Source organism: Branchiostoma belcheri, unplaced genomic scaffold (assembly GCF_001625305.1).
Source record: "Branchiostoma belcheri isolate BF01 breed outbred unplaced genomic scaffold, Haploidv18h27 scaffold8, whole genome shotgun sequence".
NCBI classification, from domain to species: domain Eukaryota; kingdom Metazoa; phylum Chordata; class Leptocardii; order Amphioxiformes; family Branchiostomatidae; genus Branchiostoma; species Branchiostoma belcheri.
In genome coordinates, this window is record NW_017804464.1 from 2,579,048 (window position 1) to 2,599,628 (window position 20,581).

General features: G+C 43.3%; 3 protein-coding genes across 4 annotated transcripts in view; all 3 read right to left on the reverse strand.

The window, feature by feature from the left end:
• LOC109486404 (scavenger receptor cysteine-rich type 1 protein M130-like) overlaps positions 1–3,340 on the reverse strand; it is an 11,390-nt gene extending 8,050 nt beyond the window's left edge. For both annotated transcript variants that reach the window (XM_019790235.1, XM_019790237.1), the window contains exon 1: positions 3,153–3,340. In XM_019790235.1, coding sequence (XP_019645794.1) covers positions 3,153–3,219 — 67 coding nt within the window. In that variant the 5' untranslated portion in view covers positions 3,220–3,340. The remainder of the gene's footprint in view (positions 1–3,152) is intronic.
• Positions 3,341–4,946: 1,606 nt separating this feature from the next.
• LOC109486428 (CD5 antigen-like) lies at positions 4,947–11,874 on the reverse strand. The gene is made up of 9 exons (XM_019790262.1): positions 11,452–11,874; positions 10,086–10,316; positions 9,120–9,200; positions 8,278–8,390; positions 7,232–7,430; positions 6,667–7,017; positions 6,293–6,397; positions 6,025–6,115; positions 4,947–5,700 (listed from the first exon to the last, which is right to left on the reverse strand). Exons 1-9 carry the CDS (start codon positions 11,525–11,527, stop codon positions 5,307–5,309), a joined length of 1,641 nt encoding a protein of 546 aa, XP_019645821.1. The 5' UTR covers positions 11,528–11,874; the 3' UTR covers positions 4,947–5,306.
• Positions 11,875–15,824: 3,950 nt separating this feature from the next.
• Positions 15,825–17,633, reverse strand: LOC109486040. The gene is made up of 3 exons (XM_019789732.1): positions 17,336–17,633; positions 16,993–17,080; positions 15,825–16,605 (listed from the first exon to the last, which is right to left on the reverse strand). Exons 1-3 carry the CDS (start codon positions 17,511–17,513, stop codon positions 15,825–15,827), a joined length of 1,047 nt encoding a protein of 348 aa, XP_019645291.1. The 5' UTR covers positions 17,514–17,633.
• Between the last annotated feature and the right edge of the window lie 2,948 nt (positions 17,634–20,581).

The following is a 20,581-nucleotide window of genomic DNA, read 5'->3' on the forward strand; positions in this document are numbered from 1 at the left end:
CCCCCCCCGCGGCCAGACTCCCTTGGCCAATTTTACTCTCTTTTTTTCCACGATCCGTATTCCCGTAGAAAGGCCCAGTGGAGGCTACCTCTGTCCAGTAATTGTCCTGTTAGAAAGAGGTCAGTTTTTATCTTACAACTATGTTGTTATCTCTTGTACAGCGTTGTTACGGCCTGATCATGGAACAGTAGTTCTGTATACAACAGTTATGGCCTATTTCTTCTGGGTCAGATAACCACGACCCATGGCTAGCTGTGCAGATAGAGTAAATATTGTGCGACGTAGCGTATTATGGCATGGACAACTAGTAAACATACTTTTAAAGGCAACCAATGCAGTTTTAGGGCTTGGAGACCCAATTTTTCATAGCCAATAGTCTATAGTCGTTTACCTACATCCTGAGTCGAAACCGCACTATCCCAATGTACATTGACCCTCGTGGAGCAAAAGTTCCCAACATTCTGACGGAAAATGGTCACTGGAAGGTCCCTTGCCTGATTTTTAGGGTACCACCCAAAAAATAAAAGACTCATCTTGCGGCTTCTTTCTGCAGTTTTAAATGCCCAAAGTATGAAATGCTGACTCAAATGTGCTAATGTGAAGCAGCATGTGTCAATATCATAAAGATTGAATAAATTCAGAATATTTCCAGTTTTGCTGCCCTAAAATAGAATTAACAAGGAAAATTATTTGGAACCCTGAACTTCTATTGCTTAGATGTAGTAATGTTAATCTACCTACAATATACACGTAAGCAAGTCTTTGCTCAGTAGTGACCCTTTGATAAATTACAACCCGCATTTATCAGTGACTAATGTACCTTTGACATTCGTTTATACAAGGACGTTGTAAGCTCCTTGGTTTATAGGTTGAAACGTGTCAAGTAGCAAAGCCATGTCGGTTCGAGTTCATAGCCTCCACCGGGTCTTTCTACGGGAAAACGGATCGTAGAATTCGGCAAAAAAGAGAGTAAAATTGGTCAAGGGAGTCCGGCCGCGGGGAGGTAGTTTCTAACTGCGCGGCCAGTCAAACCTACAAGGCGGTCAAACTCCCCTGACAAATACTAGTATTCTCCTATATATAGCCAGCGTAGTCAGTCTGGTAGAGACTAGGTTCGATTTATAATGAACGATTTTCGTTTCCCTCTGTGCATTGAGACAAAATATATACTGAGATATATTTCTTCGTGCTTTGTTTAATTCATCAACAAAAAGTGTCTGACTAACGAACGTAACACACTGTATCACACACCCTCCATTATATTTATCAGTTTAAGTACGCCTAAAGCTGTCTCGATCTTAATTGATAAGACAAACACCACAATAGCTGGCGAGATCCTTATCGCCAAGGTACGTGAAATATTCAACACTGGATAAAGGAAAAAACAATAGCAGCAACGTTAACGCCCAGCCATTACCTGTCTGAGTTGAGGTGGCTTACGTTGATACCTTTATACCTAGAAAAACTTCAAATGTATGGCCATTTTAGCGTAACATTTTCCGATATGAATTCTACCTTTCTCTTAAGAAAGAGATCTTGACATTTAACGATTTTTAAAAGGTATTCAATTCAATTTCAGGACGTCTAGATTTTCATTTTTCTGGTCATTCTTTTAATGTATACGTAGTTAATTGAATCAACCATATCCCTTAGCATACTGAAATTTGTGAGGCAAAATACGATGTTGTTGACGGAAAACTGTTGCTTATTTTGTATCGTTGGATGGTTCTAGCTGTTTATTGGTAGTACATGTACGAAAAAATAAAATAGAGGGACTGCTCATGTGGCTTGTGTTTGGGCTATTTCGAATGCTGAAATGATTACTAAAAAGTACTAAGAAATGGCAGTAAAAGTTAATAGACAGATATGACAGATATCCTCATCCAGAGTATTTTCTCGCCCTGAAATTGCATTGGATGTCTTTCAGTTCAGAAAAAAAACAGCGCACAGTGAACCATGTCCGTGTGAATACAGGCGATGTGTTGTGGGTTGAGCCGGGCTTTGCCTGTCCAGGCGGGGGCCCAATTGTCTGTACAAAATGGGGAAGCCAAGCAGCAGCAAGTGGCTTTGTAGAACGCCCCGTCCTGTTTCTTCGCGCGTGTAAGGTCCTTTTCTTCTCCGGTCACGGATCGAGAAAGGACGGTCTTACCCGACTGGTTGGTTTGAATTCGAAACACGTCTAAAACAACAACAGCTAAAAAAAATAGTACAGGGTAAAACTTGTCTCTTCCAAACCGTAAAAAGGGTGAAATCGGGTCGTAATCGTTTGCGAGTCTGTCTGAGTGTTGTGGTCGACTGAACGAAAAGATTAGTGTCAGGATACGGGTAGGTAAGTCCTAAAACTGTGCCAGATCATCTCAATTTGTCAGTTATTTGTTGAAATACATGACAAATTCGCAAAGTATTTTTTCTCTATAGCCTAGGGCTAGTGACAAAGAGTATGATACTGACGTGTACAGTTGAATCAATGAAAGTAGGCGAACACGTTTTCGCATCCAAACTCTTAACGTCGACCTCTGACCTAGGCGTTGTTTGAACGCGGCACTATAATAACGCTGTAGTGTGTGTACTGGAGGTACAGATTAGCTCCCTGACCCACAAAAACCTACCAAACCCCCCTCCCTCCTCAAACGGTAAACCTGGCCTCTCCTCGCAAATACAGCTTTACCATTTGCATAATCTCTGCTCCACAGTTATAGATTAGCCACTGTTTCAGACTACATCAACTTGTTGAAACGTTCCCACCCTAAACAATGGGATAAAACGCAGTTTTGTGTCGGTAAGTGTATACACATACCACCGCTAGTTTATACACACCAGTTCGGTCCAAGCAGGTTGCTTAAAGAATGCGTTGTTACTATACTGACGAAAAACGGGGGCATGTATGTCACGCCAAAGTCACTGTGATTAACAGGTTGGCGGTTTGAACGCCTGCAAGGTGTCAATGTGTGGTAAACAGACGATAATTTCACGGACGATTGTTCTAGCTCACCCGGAAGTCTGACGAAGATTTGCGGGCAAACAATTTCATTTTACCCGTCCCTCCACCCACTTTTCTCGTACACAACACTGTTTTCTGTTACCCAGGGGTCACTGAGAACCGTTGGGATATCTTAGACGCACAGGTAAAGGTGAGATGTCGTCTTGCTTACCTTCTTGTACCAACGAAGACGCCCACTGAGGAAGGCAGATCGCAAGAAGCAGCACCCAGGTTTCCATCTTTCGTCTAACGCCTTTCTAGCACAACGTAGAACACAAACAAGTGGTCAGAGCCCCACTTAAAACAACAACGGAGAGAAAAAAGTCAAACATGGCACCGGGCCGGATAAGTTACCCTCGAGGGAGGTCGCTAGGTGAGACGTCACGTGACCCAACTTGACGTATTAAGTGGCGAAGCAGTTACAATGAGAGCAGGGTGTCACGTCCATCGGAGTGAGAGTAAACAGTGGCGCACACATAAACACGTTAAAGGCCCTCCGGTGCAATTTCAGGGCAGCAAAACTGGAAATATCCTGAATAAGGCAACCTTTATGATATTGGCACATGCTGCTTCACATTAGCACATCTGAGTCAGTATTTCATACTTTGGGCTTTTAAAACTACTGCAGAAACAAGCCCCAAGATGAGTCCTTTATTTTCTGAGTGGTATCCTAAAAATCAGGCAAGGGCCTTTCCAGTAACCATTTTCCGTCAGAACTTTGGGATTTTTTTGCTCCACGAGTCAATATACATTGGGATAGTGTGGTTTCAACTTAGAATTTAGATAAATGACTATTCAGATTTCCACATGCAAAATATTTTGTTTTGTATTGCCGCCTTGAATTTGCATATTGGATGCCTTTAAAGGAAGGGTGTTGGCCATGGGAAAGGAACGAACGGAATGAAAACACGCCACGATAAGACGGGTGTAGAATTTTCAAGTGGCTGTGAAGTGACGGGTTTGTTTACATGCCGCCATTTACCTTAATGAATTATGTTACAGGGTTACCTTTCCTGTGGGTGGAAAGTGCTCGATGGAAAGTAGTTCAGGAGTGAGTGAAAACCGGAAAATACGGATCCATCCGCACCTATCCGTCATCTTTACACATACCTATATGAGCCGTAATAAATGCCTAAAGAAGAAAAATACGTCAACTTTCAATTTTACAATTTAAATGTTTTAATGACTATTTACGACATTGCTGAAAGGCTACATGAAACCGGAAAATAAGGATCCATCCAGACCATGTAACGATGATATTTACGTACTCGTATAAAAGGTGTATAGATGCGCAAAGATTGAATATAAGTTAACGTTAAGCATGGTTGAAACTTCCGTAAATGCGGTTTTTCGTACCGTGTGAAAGTATCTTGAGGGTAGCAACTTTCCTCGTTTTGTAACGTTTTGATGCATTGTGTGGCCGTTCCTAAAAGTGCCGTTGTGTGCACACACGATTGTAAGTACGGACTGAACAGTCTATCATACGATATGGGCTTAAAACTGAAGCCAGACCTTCGTAGCCACAACAACTGATCATATGATACTACGACTGGAACAGGTGAAATGGATTTAACTGCTCAATGGTTTGAAGTGCGAGTATTTTTCTCAAGGTTTTCCTGGCATGCCAAAATAGGGTGGGATAAGAGTAACTTTACCATATAGAGAATTTCTAAATCTCTCTCTGGTAAATTGATGGAATAAAAGGGGTGCTATCCCATTAATTCACCATATAGAGATTTTCTGAATCTCTTTCTGGCAAATTAATGGGATAACAGGGGTTTTATCCCATTAATTCACTATATAGTGAACTCTTGGTGGTATAATGGGATAGCATTTTCGATTCTACCTATATCTATCCCATGTAAAAGTAGTTAGCACGTTTTTAAAGACAATACCTTTCAGTACTATAACTGACACACATACACAAAATTACGCTGCATACACAAAATTTACTCCTTTCGTCTATCTGGAGTCTTTAATTTTTTTCTTCTTACAGAAAGGTAACAAATTTTATTGAGCCATGAAGCAGTGCCAGCTGCTATACAAACTTAAAATTCTATATTTAGAAAAGATATAACTTTTATCGTATCATTATTATACATCATCAAAAGATTATCAAATCAGTAAGTGAAGAAATTTTAGTATTGCAGAGGAATGAAGAACTATTGAATTCACAAACACACAATTAATACAAAATTATGAGAGAGCCTGTCATGTAGCAGAGATTGTGCTAGGACAAAAATAAAGCATTAGTGTACTTTGCAAAAAAAAAATACCATGAAAATGCAACACTTGTTCTTTTGATATCTACTCCCTGTGTAGATTTTTATCGCTTAGAGCTATCGTGTAGCAAAGGTGCTACAGAGTCATTTCCATGACGTGTTTGTTTATTCTTTTTGTTTACTAAGGCGTATTCCGGAACTCTCTTGCTCCGGACATCCGACTTCTGTTTACTTTTTGGGTCATCGTCGTCGATCAAACGTTCGTCAATTGTACTGTAGTGCCTATCATCTCCGCAAGGTGGCGTGGATGGAGGTGGAGGGGCCTTTCTCTTGGTTTTGACCGGAGTGGCGTAGGTGACCTCAGAGGAGGAGGGGTTCAGTTGCACCTGCTCGGGCTCTGATTGGTCCGCGACCTGCGTGTAGGCGGGGCTTGGTGGGTGTGACGTCACGGGTACCTCTGGGTTATAAGGAGGAGGTCTGGACCACTCCGTTGTGTCTCTGAATGTAAATGTTAATGACCGAATTAATACTACATGAATTCATCGGTAAGTCGCACACGTAATGCATGTGCCGGCAAGAATCAAAACGGTAGCATGTCTAGAACACGAGATATCACACCGCTACAGTGCCGTATAAAGCCACTAGATTACCCATAATCGAACTTGACCTTGGTTATCCCAACCCTGACCTACCTACTAAATATCAGAAAGATACATGCACCACACCCCAAGTTATAACCGTTTAAAAATGGTCTACCCCTATATATGGTCTACCTAACACATAACCTACTCGGCGAAGGTAATAAATGTGGTCCCGACCAACCTTTTCCTCCGGAGGACGACAAGAAGAACCACAAGAATCACCAACAAGATGGCGATGATGACTGCACACACCGTGATCGCCGCTATCGAGCCTGGGTCCAGATAAAAAGGAACACGCATATTTATCAAATGGCTAAAGTATGTTGCACCACTTGCAATGGAATGGGAGACACCCTTAACACACGCTCGCTTTATCTGTCAGAGCTGACAATGCGTTGACTGAAAAGAACCATCCCCCCTATCGTTACAAAGTTTAGACTAGTCCTAACCTGCCGATAACGTCGCCGGCACACGATCCTCGTCAGACGGTGCCCTGGTACCGGGAGTTGGAGTTATGCTGTACGACTCCGGGAACGAGATTGCCTTGCTGGAACCTGTGGATACGAAAGTGAGTTTGATATATAAAACTTTTAAACCTCTTCATGGAAAGAAAGAAAGTCACACAAATTACGTAGAGAACAAATGTCAACTTTATGTTCAGTTGGTATAATTGCCCTTTCGCGTAACAGACCAGCTTCTTGGGCACGTGGAATGTTCTGTCACTCCTAACATTTGCACACCTAACTACAGGTGTTGTTTTGATGCTATCTAGTGAGGATGGCCCTATTGTGCTTCACGACAATGCATATGAGTCACGACTTACCGTTACATCTGACGGCCACAGCCTCCCCCGTCCCACATCCTGCACGGCCCGCCTCCCCCGGCCCCCACGCCGCCCTCTCAAACACACACCGTCTCAGCCTGTCCTCAGTCCCCGTGCACCGCGTGCCGTTTATCCACACAGGGCTCCTAAAACTATCGCCGTTCTGCACGGACGGAATGTTCTCGGCGTTGCTGTGGAAACCGTTCCCATAGAAACCGAGTTCCCTGCAGACGACAGCGCCCTCCCTGTGCGCGGCCCAGTCTCTGTCACAGACCACGCCCCACCTGCCTCTGTGGTACACCTCCACACGGCCTTCTGATTGGGCGACACCGCCAGCCAATCGCACTCCAGCTTTTATTGACAAGCGGGAGGACAGTATAATGATTTTAATTACTTAGCAACACAACGTCCTGATACTCATACATCTTGTTATACGTTGGCCAGTAGTACTTTCTTAAGAAATTAATATCAGTCAATGAAACGATGTTCTTAAGTGTTCTTCTCGTCGAAAAGGTCTTTAAAAATGAAAAACAGAATCACACAGTAGACAGAATCATGTCCATACCTTCACACAGCAGGCCCACATCCTCGGAGTGGCTACAGTCTCCCACCTGTAGTTTGTTGCAGCTCAACAGACTGCGCTCGGAGCCGTTACAGGCCAGCACGTACCGCGGTGTCGGGACGCCCTCTGGCGCCTGCGGGAAGTACTCCTCCGACCATCTCCAGTCGACTGCGCCGGGAAACCCAAGCTGACGACAAGCGACCTGAAACGTTTAAAATTGATTTCTGTATTTCCAGGGTTTTTTTCCATTTTAGAATATTTCTGGATTAGAACCTGTAATGAATTAGAGTCAGACGGGAAGAAGAAATGACACCATATTCCATCAGAAGTCTAAAGAGGACGCACTTTATCACTCGGTCAACTCGGTCCACTCGGTCCACTCGGTCAACTCGGTCCACTACCCTGGTCAACTCGGTCAACTCGGTCAACTCGGTCAACTCGGTCAACTCGGTCCACTACTCTGGTCAACTCGGTCAACTCGGTCAACTCGATCAATGGGTCAACTCGGTCCACTCGGTCAACTCGGTCAACTCGGTCCACTACCTTGGTCAACTCGGTCAACTCGATCAACTCGATCAACTCGGTCAACTCGGTCAACTCGGTCCACTACCCTGGTCAACTCGGTCAACTCGGTCAACTCGGTCAACTCGGTCAACTCGGTCAACTCGGTCAACTCGGTCAACTCGGTCAACTCGGTCAACTCGGTCAACTCGATCAACTCGGTCAACTCGGTCCACTACCCTGGTCAACTCGGTCAACTACCCTGGTCAACTACCCTGGTCAACTCATCAACTCGGTCAACTCGGTCAACTACCCTGGTCAACTCGGTCAACTCGGTCAACTCGGTCAACTCGATCAACTCGGTCAACTCGGTCAACTCGGTCCACTACCCTGGTCAATTCGGTCAACTCGGTCCACTCGATCAACTCGGTCAACTCGATCAACTCGATCAACTCGGTCAACTCGGTCAACTCGGTTTTTCAGGTTTCGCAATACCGTAAGTTGCAGGCAATCTTTCGTGCACCTGCACAACCGTTGTACCAGCTCACCTGTGCCTCCGGGTCTCCCCAGCTCCGACCACACACGGTGGTCCAGACACCGTCCAACAGCACCTCCAGGCGGCCCTGGTGCGGTACTGCACCCCCGGACAGACGAACTCGATCTACGCAAATTGTGAAGCAAAAAACCTTTATTTCTTTCTCCTACATGTATAACAGGGCCAATTAGAGGCCTTTGAAATAACGAGCCAAAGAATCCATGGTTCATAAAACCGCATAATCCGAAGGAAATGTTTTGGTAGGCATTCCTCCAAAACTATACTATATAGGTATTACAGTTTCCAGTCTGTAGTTTCCAGTGCTGTTCGCTGATAAAAGACAACGGTTGTTTTGGCGCAGACATGTCAATCATATGGATGAGTAGTCACGCATGGGTCTGAAGGCTTAATGCAAGTGTTGACCGCTTTAAGAGACGTGTAGAAATAACAAGTGTCTGGGAGAACGTTTCTGTGTAAACATGTTGTTCAACACATCCATTAAGAACACACAGGTGAAACGGGGGCGGGTCGTTATATATCCTGGAGGGTATATTAAATTAGTAACAATAACACTGTATTACAGAAAATTTCCATACATTTCCGTTATTTAATTGGGTTTGAAGATAGTGAAAGCAAACGTATATCTATAACCTGGTATTCAGTCTATCGTGGTTGGGGCGGGTTTTCTTCAGGGCTGCTGAGGATTTTTCTGGGCAGGAGTTTGAATAGACCCACTACACTCCTACCGGGCGGCCTGTTGTACTGTGCGGGGGAAAACTATTAGAGCCCCGAAGAGAACCTGCCCCAACCACGATGGACTGGACACCAGGTTGGTATCATCTATGAATGTCCCACCTTTACAGAAGACGCTCGCTACATCGTCCCCCAGACCACACCTGACTCTTGTCTCTCTGCACTCGGACAAAGAGGCTGAACCTGAGAGGGGGCAGTTCATCACATTATACAACATCTTCCTCCAAAACAATAACTATCTGTGTGTGTCCTTCTTTTCTATCTAAGATCTTTTAATTCTTAGCAGTAGATATCATAAGCATGTACTCTCAAACAAAGAGCCAGAAAAGTGAATAGAACATCATCTACGGTTTGCTGGTATAAATTCTATTATTACTATGATTGAAGTACGTTTTTAAGGGCCTTATTTCCGACGTTTAGGAACCACAACACTCAAGGAATTGGCTATACATGTCAAGAAGAATCAACCAAGGCGACAGCGAACACTCTTAGTTTGCTTATCCATCCATTGAGTCACTCATTCATTCAGTACTACGAAATATAGCGATGTGAGTCACTAGAATATCAAACATTTATTTTCGCTCTCGTAACGGAAGATGCCATGAATAAAATCTAATTTATGAGGCCTGTGTCCGTACTTGTCAACACTACTCTGATAACAGATTCGTGTTTTCCCCATTAATGACTAATTCCTACAAGTTCTAATCCTTGTACCATCTGTACAGTCGGTCATTGATGAATGCCAAGACGTTTCCGTGACATTCTGTACCAGGAACAACACATGTGCTGACAACACAAGAACACACACACTCTCTAGCCTCTACCGGGCTTCGGAAGGCGGCCGGAAAGAGTAGAAATTGGCCAAACATGCCGAGGGAGTTGGTCCGCTAGAAAGTACCGTTTGCCGCACCCGTGGGTCGCAAAATGTACCCTTTCTGGTCGGCTAAGTTCCCTGGTATACTATTCCCTTTATTTTGGCCAATTTCTACTATTTTTCCAGCGATCCGCGGTGCCTGGTAGAGGCTACACACTCTCTCCACAACAACAGGAAATACGCCCTCACCGCACCTGGCAAACAGTCAAACCCTCGGGGATAGATCGTCTGGCTTCCCTTTCCGAAGAACGAAGTTCTCATGCCGTACGTGGACTTGGGGAATTGCAGGTCCCCGAAGCCCAGTTCCCGACAGACCGTCCTGGCGGCGGGGATGGTCCAGTCGTACCCGCATAGAGAGAACCAGCGGGCCGAGTCGTACACTTCAACCCGCCCCTCGGACTCCGAGTCTCCGTCAGTGAGGCGTACTGAGGAGAGATAGGACGGGATAGGGTCGGATTTCTAACTTTGTTTGAGGTCGACATTTTCCACATTCTTGTCGCCGTAAGGTATACGACAACCTGACAGTTACTGAGTACAGACCGCTTGTTACGTCTCTCGGTCAATTTGGTTTGTAGATTCGGAACCGAGTAACGTTAATCAATCAACTTGGCATGTGGTAAGCTCGCTCACAGGGCGCGCATTTAAGGGAAGAGGGGAGGGTGGGAGCAAATTGTGCTTCTTTCTCACTCTAGGTCCCTGCTAGGCCAGAGTAACATAACGTGTACTGACAATGTTCAATTATAATGATCTTTATGAATGATCTAAACTAATATATAGATTTTCCGTTTGTTTTGAGATACAAAATCACACACAGCCGTGGTAAATATAAAATTTCACAATATAAAAAATATACGCTTAAGATTAGCAATATACGTAATACTTATATGTGTAAATAAAAGTATAATCCTGAAAACGTCATTATGAATATAATGGTAGCGTCCAGTTCTACACCCTTTTCCGTAGTGTAATGGTAGCGTCCAGTTCTACACCCTTTTCCGTAGTGTAATGGTAGCGTCCAGTTCTACACCCTTTTCCGTAGTGTAATGGTTTCTCCCAAACAGGTGGTTGAGATGAGTACCTAAAACGCCCCCCCCCCCATTTCCCGTTTTTTTAGGCCGGAAATATCAGTGTTGACGTACATTCCGGCGGGTGTGAGGCCTGGCTCAGGTAACAGCCCAGACAAAACCACTGTGTACTCGGGAATTCCTGCTACAAAACGAACGGTGAGCGGCAACAATGTCGTCCCACCGCCGGCAAGACATGAGTCATCTGCCCGCTAGGGATGCGGTCACAGTCTCGTAAATTAGCTAATCCCGATTAGACTGCTTCAAAACTAATTACTTCTACAGGATCAATCCCTGTCGCAAGCTGAAAAGCTGAACATTTTCTTGTAATGACTAAATTCCAACGTAAATCTCCATAAGACTGTGGTATTTCAACTGACAATATATCTACTGCAACCGAGTACATAACCTGCACAGCTACAGATGTATGACCGCTAGACTAATAACACTTGTACGTAATATGACATTGGCAGTAACATATTCTGTCGCCACCTACCTTTCTGTACAACGGCAACAGCGAGTTGAAACGTTACAGCGGCGAAAAGCACACACGTCCAACCTCGTACAGCCATTCTGTCGACCGGCGAAGAACAACAACAATGGTCGGTGCACCGCGGGTTAGTCTAGACCCTCCTAACTGAGCCGACGATTTGTAGGTGAGGACAAATAGCGCGGTGTTGAGTTGCATGGCGTCACGTGAACTCTCGGGGGCCCCACAACATCACGCCTACGGTAGAGGGTATAATACTGCACGGCTTTATCATATACACCACGTACGTGCGATGGCTACGAACCAAGTCCAGCTACCGCCAACCTTAACGACAAAATCGTCCGTTGAAACCATGCCAGGTCTTCAAACCGCGATCAATTGTTTAAAATCCGCCTCGCTTGGCGAGTTTTGATGTGCCTTTCCTCTTAGGAGGCAGTGACCCGTTCTAGCTCTCGGCTCCTACAGAATCCAGGGGGCGATTTCACCGTACTACCGCGCTCCAGATGCCCACAATGTGATCACGTCTGTCCTGTTAGTGGACGTCTCCAGTTATTGTTAGGCCTTGAGTGGATTATATGGATGACGTCCACGCGCGCATGAATTTTCGTGTTTTCAAAAAGAAAAAAAGACGTTTTTCGACCATACTGTGAATCGTACAAAGTATACGTAGCTGCAAACTTAGCAAATATATGCCTTAAATTGAAAACAAATATTGGAAAATGATACTTATGTAGCAGAATGCCAAAATCCATTCCAAAGGACAAGAAGAAAATGTGAAGGAATGAAAATGAAGAGTCTAGATCCACTATTCACCATGCCAATAAAATAATTCTGTGTGTTTAGTCATTTCATGACCACCTAGATTTCATAATGAACATGGTGAAGGCAACTTTTTTTGCCAAACTTTATTATTCGCACGCTCGCATCAGTTTTCGGGTTCCCAGTGGATGTCATCCATATAATCAAATCAACATGGCCTTACCAACCGTCAGCAGTTTTGAAAGGACGCGTCCGGTGGTAAATAGTTGTGGTTGGTCGATTAAACGTGCTGTCGGTATTGGACAACTTCGTTAGTATGCGTGTGCGCAAACTTTATTATCGGACGATTTGGCTACGTATATGGAACATATCAACTCCGGTCAATTCATATTTGGGAAGCCATCTTTCGAAGTTCAAGGGCACCATGTTGAAAGTCATGATGTGGTTGAACTTGCTACTGGAAAAGTAGTAAATGTCTGCATTAAAATGTTTCAAAAGGTCAAAATTCATCCTTAATGATATCTAGCTTTATTCTTGCCATAACATATAACGTTATAGTTATATAGAAAGGTTTCACGAATTACAGGTTTCAACTTTCTATTGTCTTTCAAAATCAATATATACATTTTTAATTATGTGACCTGCGTTAGCTAAAACTTGACTTTATCAGGAAATACGCAGTAAGCTTGCGTCTTCCTGTTGTTTTGTCGTTGAACATGTGACTAGTTTCACTCTCACTGAAAGCTGGTTTCACCGGGAACTAATCTGAAGGACTTTGACTTCCGAAGCCCCGAGTAAAAATATACAGGAGGAGGAAGTACAGCAAGCTGTGAGCGACAGGGAACAGATTCCGTCTGGGGGAACAGAAACTGGGCCTTCCTCGAGCCAATATCGGAAGAAAAATGATCTTATTATCTTTGCCAACTACATAGATTCTGTACATGTGCTTCATTTCTTAGTCTTGCGTATCAGTTCAATTCCTTCTTTTTACTATATATACATAGATTACGATTAAAGTAAGGAAGGAAGGATTGACTAAATGAAATGTGTTGACTTCCTATTACAGAGGTCAACACAAGGTCAAAAAGAATGTGCTTTCCCATGTCAGGGCCGCCATGTTGGCCGGTTAAACTTTGAAGAGCCAGGCTTGTGTATTTGCATAGATATAATGTCATAATTATAGAACTGATATAGAATTACTGAATTACTTGTCATAATTACAGAACTGTATTCATGTATAGAATTGTTAATTTACTCGAAAACTTTCAGGTTTGACCATACAACATGGTGGACAATGACGTCATAGTCACGTGAGGGCAAACCCCCTATTGCATCACGCAGAAGCATGTCGATACCGACACACAGATCTAGCTAAAAGTTGTCCCCGAGAGTTGCAACGATAGACCACACCGAACAGTTCTTCATGGCGTTATTTTTGTCCTGTCTATTTTAGCCCACATGTGTTTTATCGCCCACGGTGAAGTTGCTGATGATACTGACATTTCATCTTCCACACGCAGACAAGGTTAGTGACATAACCTGAGTTCAAGGGGACGTCTGAAAAGTTATAATACCCTCCACAGACGATATCAATTTTGCTTGAGGTACGGCCATATCCCTCCTAGCCTAACAAAACAGGAAGGCTTATATTGTCACAGTAGGGGTATATTTATACAAATTGAAAGCATTTATATATTTGTAATGATAATGGAACAAGATGATATACATTTCACTTTTTGGCCCTTTCTTCATGTATGAAAAGTCTGTATGTTACTGTCAGAATGTAGCAAACATGGGCCACTATGAGCGCGTTCCGTAACATTTGTGCCCAATTTACCGTGAAATGTATTATATTAACCTTGTACGCCGCAGAGCAGGGGTCAGTCTCGCCACATTTGTCGTAAATTTGCCGTGGAGTCACCCCGCGAGCTCTATAAGGCCACAGCAAGTAAATTTTATGGATGGCATCCTCCACAGACTCCAAATTTAATGCGATAGGGCAAAAAAAAAAACAAAGCGGGCCAAAAAACTATGATGCCCTAACTGTGCTTGGTGGCAACTCTACGATAGAAAATACAGTTGAGAGGACATGCTAATGAAAACTGACAGTGTAGACATCTATGATCATCTATAGTGACGTCTGACCTTCATATGTGTCTGTTATTACTGGAGAGAGGAATGTAAAATGTCAAAATAGCAGTCACACCCACTGTTAGAATGTCAGTAGCTTTCGGGATTTAAACTTAAAACACATGGTCTGTGAAAACATTGTACGTATTGTCATAATTATTCTGTCTCTTATTAAATGATCTGTCATATCAGTAAACATAGCGTGACGCCATGCAGTCTCTGTCGTCTGTGTTTTATTACCACACTGTCTCGCGCAATGGACCAGCGGGGTAATGAGTTGTAATGAAATATCGATTATTTCCGATTGAAAGTGCGCAATGTTCGTATCCTGGTACTGATTCTAATCCTTCTTTCCGTTTTCGAGGTACTTGCTGGGGTCATTCATTCATCCATTCTACTCCATTCATTCATTCATTCATTCATTCATTCATTCATTCCCCTTGACTCTCTCTCTCTCCATGTCTGACACACAGCCTATCTGATGATGATGATGAATGGTTTATTATGATTGTCATAATCAGTAATCAAAAACATTTCACAGCCTCAGACTCAATTGCAGACTTTTTCTACAGTTAAGGTAAAAGTAACTAGTGCCCTCCTAGATATTTACAAAGTATCGTTTATGTAAATTAAACACAAAATCACATTCAATACTAATTCAAAACAGGTACATTTTGGTACATATAAGTCTGTCTCTCACTCTCACTTACACTCTGACATTGAAGCTGGCGGGTCTCTGAAGTCCAAAGTCATTGTAGTAATCATGACGGCCCGTCAGCTATGGTTCTGCACGAACCACACATGGTGAGGTCTTCACGGGTATACTACACATGGTAATGGTTTAGAATGTCGGCTAAATATCATGCTTCTGTCTGTGCTTGTTAGCCCCGCTATCTTTTCTTGCTTTGGCTTGTTAGTCTGTATTTTGTTGGTTTTCGATAGAAAGGGTAACTCTAATGAACTTTGCTAAACAAAACTCTGTTTCCCCAAGTATAATCGAGATTTTGGAAAATATCTGACTCCGAATCTGAATTATTCACATTTTAATGTATGGCAATCCACCTAGCGGCTTCCTTGTAAATTGCTACATCAATTACATTATACAGCCTTGCTTACATGTGTATGTGTATTTACATACTTACATATTCTGGATATCTCTCTATACATTATAGATCTGTGGTTAAATACTCGTACCATAGTTATATCTGTATCTGTCTGTTGGTATATCACACCCACCTACTACTAGTATTATATTAACCTATGTATAGTGTTGTATATATCGTATTCTATCTAAACCTGTACATACGGAAACAGGGCTAGGCGTCTAAAATGTTAACGTTCTCAAACGTTTTCTTCTAACAAATTTTGATTTTCTATATGCAATTGATTTATTTCATTTTCTAACATGCAAGAAAGGGTCACTATGTAGAAGCGTTGTCTCTTAGTCTTTCTTATTGTCTACAATAGTCTCATTTAAGGGACGCCTTGTTCTATACTTCCCCCTGAATCCGTGTTCTTCCCTCTGTGCTTTCCGTAGGCCATGTCGCGGGCCTCTTTTTCTCCTTCTCTACCTTTGTTGATTCCTTCTTCAAACCTGTGGCCTCCTCTAGGGTGAAGTAGTAGTTGCCGGTGTCTTCGGGAGGATCGTCTTTGGTCTCTAAGGCAGGCTGATGTGTCTGTCTTTTCTTCATGGACTTGTCAACCTTGGCGTACATCTGATCAATGGCGTCATCCGACGGCTTCTGGCCCTCTTGCGGCTTTGGCTGGATCTGCAGTTTGCTCTCGCCGATGCTGGTGTAGTAGTCCTCTTCGTTAGGCGGAGTGTGGTACAGGCTGTCGTCGCCGTCTTGGTCGGCAGGTGGCGTGTCGTACAGGTTGTCACCACCGTCTTGGTCGACAGGTGGTGTGTCGTAGATGTTGTCGTCTTCGTCCTTAGCGTTTTGGCGTTCTGGAATGACGGCGTAGACATCGTCGTCCACGTCCGGCGGGTCGCTCGGTGGCAGTTCGGTGTCGTCCCAGTTTGTCCTCGCGGCCTCCAGCTGGGCGAAGGGGATCCACTCCCTCTCGTCGCGGGACGAGCTTCTCGGCAGCGAGGCTGGCGGGCGGTTCTTCCCGAGAGGCAGGTCCGAGAGCGGGATCAGCTCCGTGCCTCCTCTCGGCTCGTCGCCCGGGGTGGGCGGGCGCGAGACGTGGCCGCTGTCCGTGCTGGGTGTGCCGGCGGACTCCACGTCCTGGTCTTGCCGCTTCTGCTCCAACCTGCCACGCCGTCTCCTGGAAACAAGTAACTGAAAGGTCAAGGCTCGATCACACTATAATGTCCTTGATCATACTTGTCGTGCGACCGCACACAGACGATGGATAGTCCTGCGTGTGCCCCACAAAATTCAGCTATCGTTACGGAAAAGGTTGTCTCGGGTTCTTGTCGGCGACTGGTTCTGTCACAGCCTGCTTAAAAATCATACATCAAAATCGTACGACGAATAGGCCACACCGTTAAAAATCCATGACCAGTTGGTATCTGAGTAGCCTTATAGCTTTACTGAATATTTTCTTCAGGTAGACGAGATATGATAAACAAGTAAATTACCACACTGTACCACTCCTTAGTAGTTTTATGCATGACAACGAAGTGTAGATGACTTATGTTGTTGAACTCACCCAACCCGGCAGGCCAGAACGATAAGCGCGACTCCCAACAGAATCAGGAAGATAATACCGCCAACAACGGCCGCAGCCATGACATCGACTGAAGAAAAAAGTAAACTTTAGGCTCAAACAAACAAACAAACAAACAAATAAGTAAACTAATTACTAACGATATATTCATTTGTGAAAGCTCATTCTTATAGATAATCAACATTGTGTAAGAACAACTTAATTCCATGTAAAAATCTGTTAAAGCATAATGTGTAAAGCATAAAAGTATAAAGCATAATGTGTTTCATACGTCATAACATATTCTACATGTAGATCATCATGATATGTACTGATTTATACATACTCGACATTCCTGGCTTTGGAGCGGTCGTGGTAGTGCTTCTATTGGTTGCCATGGTGGCGGTTGCCATGGTGACGGTCGCCTTGGTGACGGTTGTCATGGTGACACTGCTCATTCCAGGTGTTGTGTTTTGCGTCGTCGTTGTGAAATTCGTGGTAGCTACAATTAAAAAAGCATGCATTGAAGCTGAGGGCGAAATTGGTGTAGCCCCCCTTATAAAAACGTTGACAACTAATACTAGTGCTGCTACTTCATGTTTTAATGCATTGCTGGTCCCCCTGTAGTTAGAACTTGCAATACTGATGCTCATTATTTTAGGACTGCTAATAGAAAAACCCTCTACTACTACTACTAGTAGTTCTCCAGCACTTCTAGCATTCCTGATAATACTGCTCCTCTAACAATTCTATTCTACAATTTAAACTATTGTACTCCTCCTCCTGCCTTTTTTGACCACAATTGTGACTACTTTTTACTGTCAATGGTCTGACAAACTTGTATGTCTTCCATTCTGACATAACCAGAAAAAACAACACACCTCGCCTAGGCCTCAACACTCTGTTGTGCATACACTAATCGCAATTTAAGGTTAACTTGCCTCGGGCGCGATTTTGTATCGTGATATGATTTGGAAGGCGCAGTTGCCTTCATTACAGAGAACTGGCGCTCAAAGTTTTGTCTATTTACTAGTAACAAGGCTTTAACGTGGGAGGATAATTTGGGGAGTGGCAAAATCGGTCTTAGTTGAGAGAAAAAAATGCTACAAGAACACTGTATGTGACCTTGTAGACAATGGTCACAGATGTCTGTTTGTTGACAATGACACGATGCATGGAAAACCAAAGCAAGGCGAATATTTGATACATGACGTACGACACAGGCATCATGGCTGGTTCACTTGAGAATTAGATAATCATACACGGATCATCATTAAAACTACACAATGCAGTATCTAGTGTCAAGAACAAGGTGGGCGGAACTGGTGACGTCCTGGCGGCCATGTTTTGGCCTGGGGCGGTGACAGCCACAAAGAACAACAGACTTTGGAATCCCAAACACGCCTTGGCGTCCACAAGTGCAAGAAGGAAGTAGACATACGTTAATCGTATCTATATTGGGTAACGCCTTCTACTTTTGTGCTTTTTGTATCAAGAATGACATTTACAACAAACTGTCCACGTCGGGAAAGAAAAATCTACCTCACACAGAAAGAAATAAGACACGAAATGGCAGAATGCGTTTGTAAACACATGAATGATCAGGTAGTTACATAAGGTTGACGATTGGACTGTTTACACTGATAATTTGCGCTGACAGATTATCTAAATCGTGCTATGAACTTACGACCATGATTACAAACACCTTCCCGTTCACATTTCAAACATGAGAACATTTTACAACCGTCGTCGGCCCCTTTTTTTTGCCCAAACTCATGATTAGCCCTACTTGATTTTACACTGTATTATCTAAATTGGTGTTTAGTAATTAGGAAGTTAATTTTCATTCTATACACTTTTCCTTTTGTACTATGTTCAGAAGTCGTTGCCATACATTGTGCCTTGTACAATAGTCGTGCACTAAAGTTCTTCTACAGAACGAGGGTTTTGGAGCATGGCCTACGTGACAACGTGTATGCGGGGATAGAACAACAACACGACAAATACGCAAAGACACATACCTTGAGCGAGCGACTCGCCTAAAGACAGAGTAAGTAACACCAGGAGAAGGAAGACGTGGACAGTTGGTCCTTCCATTGTCTTAGATCTTGTACTACAGAAGCAAGAACGTCTACTGAAGGAAACCGTGCAGCGACCATAACCTTCAACCACCACGCGTGCCTGCCAAGCTGGTGTGCTACACCGAAAGGCGGTTATACTGGTTATATAGATAAAGATACAGACCAATTATTAGCTTCTGACTATATATAGCTGCCCACAGCCCTACCTTCGGGCTTGTATAATTAACCCATTTGACCGTGTGGTACCATCTCAGCATGGTACTAGTCAGGTTCATTCAGGACGATTATCTGAGGAATGACCCAAAAAAGGAACTAGAAACATTTCACTACTGAAATGTGAATAGAAGTGAAACCGTTCGTAATACAATACAATGTTAAGTTCCTCTGTGGCAAACTAAGGCTGCACGTGTAACTGCCAGAGGCCTAGGATGTATTGTCTGACAAGCCAAACAGAGAGGACATTGAACCACAATTAAGGGTTGAATCGCCTACAGCAGTGGCGTACAGAACTCCAGTCAGTTCCCACCTTCCAACTGAAAATAGGTACACTACCTTTTGGCTTATACAATTAACGTTTTTAGCCGTCTGGTACCATCTCCTCATGGCACTGACACAGAGATTGATCTTTGGGAATCAGAGAAGACAGAAAATGAACTTGAACCCTGTGTATTTCTTTCCCGCTTCCTACCAAGGCTAGGAGTCTTTGCTATCAAGTCTTTGCTTATACCCTTATTAATATAATAATAATGAAATATGAAATGAAATACCTTAATTGTACATTCGTGCCACGACGGGCTAGGTACAGGTCAAGACTTAACAGACACATAACAAATATAATTAAGAGAAGGGTGTGCCCGTCCTTAGAGCAAATCATTATCATCCCTCAATTTGCAATCGTTCGACGATCATACGATGTGCGTCATCAGGTCATCAACCTCATTATGTTAATGTTTACAGGATTAGATTTATCATTTTCTAAAACTTATCATCATCAAATTTTCCAAGTATTTACAATGCATTTTGCAGGAATGATAGTTTCGTTGACATGCATGTTGATTCCTGTTTTATATTATATAATTGTATAATTAGAGCCAGAATGGACTCGGTAGAAGCAGGCTTGGTTGCCGACCGTATTAATATGTGTTGTTTTTTTATTGTGTTGTATATCAGTTAAATTGTACATCATATGGAAAATGACTTGTTTGCACGGTTCATCCAGTTAAAATACTGCAGTTTGTTGGTTTCGTATAGCCTTATTTTCCAACTTTCCAACGGTGACTCTATCAAATGCAACACTGACTTCATTATCAACTCCTTTAAGTTACGATATTACCTCCCACCATCTGCTTGGTTTTCATTCATATGGATCGACAGCGAAAAGTTCACTTCTGCAAAGGCCGTGACCACTTCTGCAAGCGATCAGCTGATCGCAAAACCACGTTTTGACGTCTAACTCAAGAATGAAGAACATTTGATGGAAGGAAATAAGTAGGAATAGAATAAAGACCGTG

Excerpts from the sequence above, each read along its gene's own strand:
- LOC109486428 (XM_019790262.1), bottom strand. The coding sequence starts at position 11,527 with ATGGCTGTACGAGGTTGGACGTGTGTGCTTTTCGCCGCTGTAACGTTT. Across the intron at positions 10,317-11,451 it reads TGTTGCCGTTGTACAGAAAG|TACGCCTCACTGACGGAGAC; the intron begins GTAGGTGGCGAC and ends ATCTCTCCTCAG. Across the intron at positions 9,201-10,085 it reads AGGGTTTGACTGTTTGCCAG|GTTCAGCCTCTTTGTCCGAG; the intron begins GTGCGGTGAGGG and ends GCCCCCTCTCAG.
- LOC109486040 (XM_019789732.1), bottom strand. The coding sequence starts at position 17,513 with ATGCATGCTTTTTTAATTGTAGCTACCACGAATTTCACAACGACGACG. Across the intron at positions 17,081-17,335 it reads TCCAAAGCCAGGAATGTCGA|TCGATGTCATGGCTGCGGCC; the intron begins GTATGTATAAAT and ends TTTTTTCTTCAG. Across the intron at positions 16,606-16,992 it reads GTTCTGGCCTGCCGGGTTGG|GAGACGGCGTGGCAGGTTGG; the intron begins GTGAGTTCAACA and ends ACTTGTTTCCAG.